Source organism: Lingula anatina, chromosome 10 (genome assembly GCF_051362555.1).
Source record: "Lingula anatina isolate TDL-2025a chromosome 10, LinAna3.0, whole genome shotgun sequence".
NCBI classification, from domain to species: Eukaryota; Metazoa; Brachiopoda; class Lingulata; order Lingulida; family Lingulidae; genus Lingula; species Lingula anatina.
In genome coordinates, this window is record NC_141776.1 from 2,005,899 (window position 1) to 2,013,234 (window position 7,336).

The 7,336-nt window shown below is 38.0% G+C and overlaps 1 protein-coding gene across 1 annotated transcript; it reads left to right on the forward strand.

Moving 5' to 3' along the window:
* Positions 1-1,022: 1,022 nt before the first annotated feature.
* On the forward strand, positions 1,023-7,336 carry LOC106162367 (dehydrogenase/reductase SDR family member 11). Its single transcript, XM_086998233.1, has 8 exons — positions 1,023-1,130; positions 2,401-2,534; positions 2,783-2,986; positions 3,797-3,891; positions 4,343-4,472; positions 5,267-5,341; positions 6,239-6,304; positions 6,731-7,336. The coding sequence occupies exons 2-8, from the start codon at positions 2,403-2,405 to the stop codon at positions 6,770-6,772; spliced, it is 744 nt and encodes a 247-aa protein (XP_086854359.1). The 5' UTR covers positions 1,023-1,130; positions 2,401-2,402; the 3' UTR covers positions 6,773-7,336.

Below are 7,336 nucleotides of genomic sequence, written 5' to 3' on the forward strand. Positions count from 1 at the left end.
TGACCGAGACGCGTTATGTGACAGTTATGAGACCCAGTGACCTGTAGGCAAAACATAACCATAAAACGACGAAAGATCTGCAGCAAGACGTTCTAGTTCAACAGTCCAAGAAGCCTCCTATAAAATCTAAAGGTAGCCTCCATGTATAACAGAAATGATTTAAAATTTGGAATAATAAATGATTCAGGTGCATGGTAATTATAGGCTCATTGTGTGTGGAGAACATCACGGGATATCCCTTGTTACAGAGACGGGATCAATTAATTAACTCTAACTATAAGAAATGGTACATGTGTATTTGGTGGTTCTTTGTGGCAATGATATTTCTTTATTTTGTGCGTGTACTACTCGGCCTGTTAGGGGCGCACTTAATTAAAATACGTTTAAGCAAATCAACAAGGCATTTAGTTGGTAAAAATGAGAATAGATTAGATTTAACTGAGTTAAGGTGACATATGAAGCTTGTTTGTCTTATATTCACTAGTCAGGAGTCAGAGATTATTAAAATAACCCCTCTATATTGTGTGTATAGTACCCCGGTATGTACATGTAGGGATGGAGCAGACCGTCCAAAAACAATCTTCATCACTAAAACAATCTAAGGCCCCATTCCCATAGACACATCGGTTAAGCTGATTGCACTTAGCTAGAGTCTCCTTAGAGTTGGGTTGATCTACGTGAATCGACGCGGTCGATCTGTCAGAATGCGGTCATAGCTAGTTAAATTGAAGACGAGGCAATGACCCTTACGCACGAGTAACCTGGAAGGTCAATGCAGGCCAAAGCACTTCAGCAGACCTCTGTCCGAAAAGCTGGCCTTAACTTTTAGTCAAGGCTTTTCTTCAAAAAGTCGACTAGCCGTCGATGAGACATTCAGTTTATTTCCCTAGAAAACAGCCGGGTTGCTTATTAGATTTTGGGGATGTGAGGTTTGGGCTATGTGACTTGTTGGGGCAGGTCAGTGACCTCGGAATTCCCTTAAAGGTATTTCAATGCACCAGGGTAACTGATGCCCTCCTGAAAATATTCCGCATTGTTAAACAACAGCGCCGCAGTGTACGCAGTCACCCGTCGGACAAACGTTTTAACTCTTAAAAGAGGTCTTCAAGAATTTAAGCAGCAACAGAGGGGTCAGTATTAATAAAGTAACATGACGTCTGTACAATTGTATTGATGAATTCAATTTAATTCAATTCAATTCTGTAGTGGAACATATATTATCATGACCTTGTATAATACACATGTAATACAATTGGTGGATTACCATTCAACGTGCTCGTATTATCACCAGTTTTTCTCTATACTACTCGACGCCTGGAGGAGACGTGTTAGTCTGTTAAACTCCCTGTACGCTGGATGGGGTCCTTTCTGCGTTCTTTGTGCCCTTAGCAATAGTCCGAAGGTTCCATAGTCCGAAAGTTTATTGGTCCGAATATTCACTATTAACCTTCGGACCAATGAACCTTTTATTTAAAAAAAAACGATGAAAATGTTACCATTTTTCGGACCAATGAACGTTCGGACTATCGAGACGCCCCCATTTGTGCGACCATGAAATGGCATCGCTGTGCTCGTGAAAAGAGGTACAAGCATCGCTTTGGCTGTAAAATGAATGCTTTATGTTCGGCCAGTTGTCGGCACGTAAAATTTTTATTTACTCTCAATCGGGGCCGTACTGCAGGACGTACAAAGGACGCAGTCCAGTGTAAAGAGGCTAAATTAAGTTTAGGCATACGCATATACTAGTCTGTTGCGATCGGAGTCCCCGTGCGCAGTAGCTAGGTCGATAAAATTCATGTTGAATGGCCCCAAAGTCTTTAACAGTCCAATTAAACGAAATGGTCCTCCTGTTTTATAACAAGAGGAGACAAATTGCGCAGTCAATATTTCAGCTATCATTGATAACTCAAAGATCTGCCAGTCAGTCGTATTTTGAAAAAAAAAAATTAAACGTTGGCCTCAGAGTAACGAGTTCACTAGTATGGTCTGTGACAGGCATGATAGAAACTGGAAGAACATTCAGAACAACAGACTAATAGATACCCGGATCAAATATGGCCGACCTTCTTGAATGCTTGTTGCGTAATCCTCGCGGGAAATCTATTCAGTGTCTAATCGGGAATAAAGCGGCAAGCTTTTTAGAGGGTCGCCATATTTGATCCGCGGATCTGTTAGTCCGCTGTCCCGAATGCACTTTGAGATTCTGTTTCATATTTTACTGAGCCAAAAGATATGCCATTTGTCAAAATAATGTATTCTGGACACAAATCTTCTAATAAAATTATAAGTTGTACTCACACTTAAGTACACTGGGAACCTTTTTTATGCAATCATCACCGCTTACAATGCATATATTTTGCGATTGGTCTTGGCTTGACTCTGAGCATGCAATCATTTTAGATATGGATCGCTGGGCAGGACGCGTTGCCCTGGTAACAGGAGCATCGAAAGGGATAGGAGCAGCCATTGCACGTGCTCTGGTTAAGAATGGTATGGTGGTGGTTGGATGTGCCAGACACGTGGAAGATATGCAAGTATGGTTGAATTTTCATTGGTATTTTTGATTAATTATAATGCCATTACATTGTTGGTTAAACACATTTAAGAACTTGTCATAGGTTTGGTTGATTTGTACGCAGGCATACAGACATTTGATGGGCAGAAAAACGGCGTCAACACCACAAAACATTATCGGCCAATAAATAAACCTTATGTTAATGAAGATATAAGATAAACACATTTTAAAATGTGATAAACACATTTTAAAATAAACACATTCCAGATTGCAAAGGAAAATCTTGCAAGCGAAAAGGGCCGTTTAATACCAATGAAATGCGACCTTTCCAAAACAGAAGAGATAGAGTCCATGTTTCAAGAAATCAAGGAACAGTTGGGCGGTGCGGACGTATGCGTTAACAACGCTGGGATCTCCTTTTTCCAAGACTGCAAATCAGGGTCTGTGACTGATACCAAGGCGTTGTATGACGTAAGTGAACTGTTCAACCATCATTTTTTTAAAATTATGTCATCACTGTTAGTGCCAGGATTAAGCTTAAATATTTTAATGTTGTTAACACTTGCACTACGGAGACAATTTTGGCATTTTGTGTAACAGAACTTTTCAAATCTTTTGACTCCCCACAAACTTCAACAATTACTTTACACAAGTAATCCAAAGCTTTTAATATTTTTTTTCTAATTTAATCCTGGTTATTTGCGATTAATGAAATTTAATTTATCGACGATTGTAAATTGTTCTTTAACTATCACTGTTATTTCATCAGACAGGGTATAGCTGAAGCTGGTCTTTCTGACGAAGATCTTTATGTAGCTCACACTGATTGTAGAGTTTATCTTAGATGGACAGGAACTTTGATATTTGAGTTGGGAGCGTATCTTTGTGATTTGAGGTTGGAGAATATCTTTCAGATTACATAATAGGTAGTTAGCACCAGATTTAAGGTCATCCAGTTGCTTTTAAAATGATCATTCTCCAAAGTATAAGACTGGGTTCCCATACCTAAATCGATCTAACAGGATCGATCTATCTATTAGGGGTTTCTCGCTAAATTGCTTTCAGCTTAAGCGGCTTAGATATCTGGCACGCCTACTGAAGCTGCTAAACGATAATTAAGTACCCCCTAGCAGCTTCAGTAGGCGTGACAGGCATCTAAGCCGCTTAAGTTGATTGCAATTTAGCGAGAATCCCCTCGGAGATAGATCGATTCCACATTCAGTAGTTTGGGAATGGTCCGTAAGGGACAGCCTTTGTTTAAGACGCCAGTAATTGTTCCAGGTGAATTTTTTCGCCGCCATGACCGTTTCCCAGCTGACCATCAGGTCTTTACAGGAAAGGAACATGGATGACGGACACATCATCAACATTGGCAGGTGAATTAAGATACATCTGCACAGCAGATGAGTAGAAAATAGAATTATGGTTGGGTCATGGTCACTTACTAGAATGGTATAGACAAACAATGTGTACATCTATGTTGACGTTGGTCCTAATTTTTTTTTTTTTTGCCATGGTCATATTAGGCAAAATGTTACGTATCATTAATTGCTAAGCCCTATGAATTAATTTAATATTGGAAACAACACTTAAACGCATAGGAAGCGTTTCTTAATAATAATAATAATAATAATCAAGAGGAAATGTAGCCTGACGTAAGTGGGCCAAAATCTTGGGCGCGGCTTACACGTGCAAATCAATAGGAACCGGACTCTATTATGGGGGGGGGGGGGGGGGGGGGGGGGTCTGTCACGTCACACCGGTAAAGCAAAACCCTAAACCCACCTGTGAAATATATGTATATATAGTTATCTTATTCAATTACAGTGCATGTGGTATGGTGATTCATACTGACTACCCGTGTCATACATACAGCACCGCAAAGTTTGCCCTGGGGGCCTTCACCGAGAGTCTGAGACACGAGCTGAGGAAGGAGAAGACGAAAATTAGGACGACGGTATTTGTGAGAAAGAGAGATAGAGAGAGAACAAATGTATGATGTTGATACTGTGTGTGTGTGTGTGTGTGTGTGTGTGTGAAAGAGAGAGAGAGAGAGAGAGAGAGAGAGAGAGCCTAATATTTGAATTTTGTATGCTCAGCTGAAAGTACAATTAAGTCAATAATTTATCATTGTTTGCTGGTATATTAGGGTTACAGTAATAAGCAAAGAAAACTTAGATTGCAAAAGCCAGTATGTGTGCATTAAAAATGTTTTAAGGTAATTAACTAATAAAGATGGTTTTGCATGTGTATTACCTGCATCTTGTGTATATATATATATATATATATATATATATATATATATATATATATATATATATATATATATATTTTTTTTTTTTTTTTTTTAAAGATTCATTTCAAGTCAAAAATTTGCCGCAAAAGCTAACTAAATGTCGCCATACAGTTTCAAATAGTGTAATTCAAGAAAAACCAAAGGAAATCGTTTCAAATGATATTTGAACGGATATCTTTTACTTACTTTCTGGGCCCAGTTTCATCAACACTGGATAGGATAAAATTTTAATCCTCTGGACAGTTTTCTTGAGGATAGCAGCCTCTTTTAACCACTGGAAAGCAATATTAGAGACAAAAATAAGTATCTAGTGTTTGGTAAACATTACTTTACCCACAGGATAATTGCCCAGAGGATAACAATTTTATTTAATGGATAGTGTTATCCAGTGGATAGCGCTATCCAGTGTTGATAAAACTGGGCCCTGGTGTTTAAATAAATGTTCTGTTTTTCAGATTATTAATCCTGGATGGGTGAATACCCCGCTTGTTAATGTGAAAAATACCGAAAATGTGTTTGAACCGGGAAAAGTAAGCTTTATTACATGTATAATACACTTACGCGCTTTTTATTTTTATTTATCAATGTATAATGTATGATCACAATCTCTGGTTTGTGTCTTTCAAAGGGGTTGAAGGCTCGTTTTCTAACGTATATCAACCTTGAATACGACAAGTTAATATCACATTCACATTATTAGAAGGGCATGAAGTCAAAGGTAGGCATTGGGCGCTAGGATTTTATGCAGCAGAATTTAAATTATTTTAATTTGAATTAAATTTTCAATTTATCACCAAGGTATATCACATCCAATGTCCACGTAATTACGGTCCATAAAACCTTTTCTCTTGGTTCTGGGGTTCTAGATTGATTTTACGTCACTCCCACGGCGACTCTTGCAATGGAGAAAGAGACTCCTCAATTTCACTAGTGACAAGAAAATAAAAGATTTTTAATTGTATAATGTCCGAATCACATTTCCACCCATTGGTCATCATTAGCATAATGCATTTTCTATTTCAGCATTACCTTTTTTTATTCTTTAAATTTTTGAAGTAGACTAACGTCTTTTATGAGTTCAAATATAATTGAAAAAGACTTTGGTGTTCTTATGTTATTGTATTCTACCGTGATTCGCATAATTTTCAATTGATATTGTGAGCTTCTGTGTGGGATTTCCAATTCCTTAGCTCTTTGAGCTGCCTTAATTTTCCTTTTTAAGCCGGAATAACACCTTTAAAATTACAGAAACGTGAATCTTTCTTGTAATTTTAGTTATATGTTTGCCCTATCCCAAACCAATCAGAAAAATACGATCTATAATCCTGGCTTTGAGCATTGAATTCTTTAATTTTACTGTCACGTGTGAAATTGACGAGTCTCTATCTTATGACGTTATTAGTAACTGTATTTTTTATATATTTCAGTCTCTTCAACCGGACGACGTGGCTTCCGCTGTGACTTATGTACTTGGGGCTCCACCAAACGTCAATGTAAGGAAAAACATCATGAACTTTTCATTTTAAGGAAAATGTTTTTGCATTATTGTATTTTGTCTCAGCTTAAAGCTTCCCCATATTCACAATCATTACTTATTAGAATCGAAGACAGACAAAATACTTTTTACGGACAGTGCTGAACGTTTACTCTCTTAAACATTTACAAATTAAAACACTAAGGGACATCTAGTAATTGGTCTCAGTAAAAAGAAACATATGGGGGGGGGGGGGGGGTAAACGCCCAAGACGGAAGTAGATTGATAATTCTATCATTTTGTCTCTATAATACTTTACACTTAATATGTGCTCGGAGTAAAAGTGCCCACAGGGGTTGAATTTGGTGTTGTCATCGAGCTCCTCATTCAAATTCTTCAATAGAGCAGCAGCAAATCGTTACATTTTAAATTGCTTCTCTTTCAGGTCCGTCACATTTGCCTTCACGGCGTTCATGACGCATCGTAAGTTGGAAAATCACCCTGGGACAGCTGAAAGTGTCCACCATGCTAGGCCCAGCTGTTCAAGGCGTGATGGCTTCCATTCTATACTTATATTTTCACAGTACAGTAAAGTGTTAATTATTTGTACGGGAATATCTACTGAATATATGTGCACTTAGTAGAAGGCATAATAATAATATTTAATGTTTTTTATTCAGATAGGTTACTGTCGAATTAGCATGTTAGCAGAGGGTATAAAAACTGTCACATTTACATGCCTGCCTTACACGTGATTATCATTAAACGTCTATGAAGCCCGCTTTCATTTGTTAAATGGGTAAATTCCATTCCGCACAATCAATGAATAAAACATCTTTCAATGCACTTAAAAAACCGTATTTTTCACCCGCGCATCCTGTCGCAATCAAGACAAGCACAGCTAACACATTTGAGCCTGCATCGCTGTGTTTAAGACCATTGCCGTTTCAGTCTCAGCTCTTATGTCTGCTACACTAGGATACACGACTATGTGAAGTCAGCTTTTGCAATATTTGTATAGGAATGCGTTATGACCGAGTGGCCAATAATA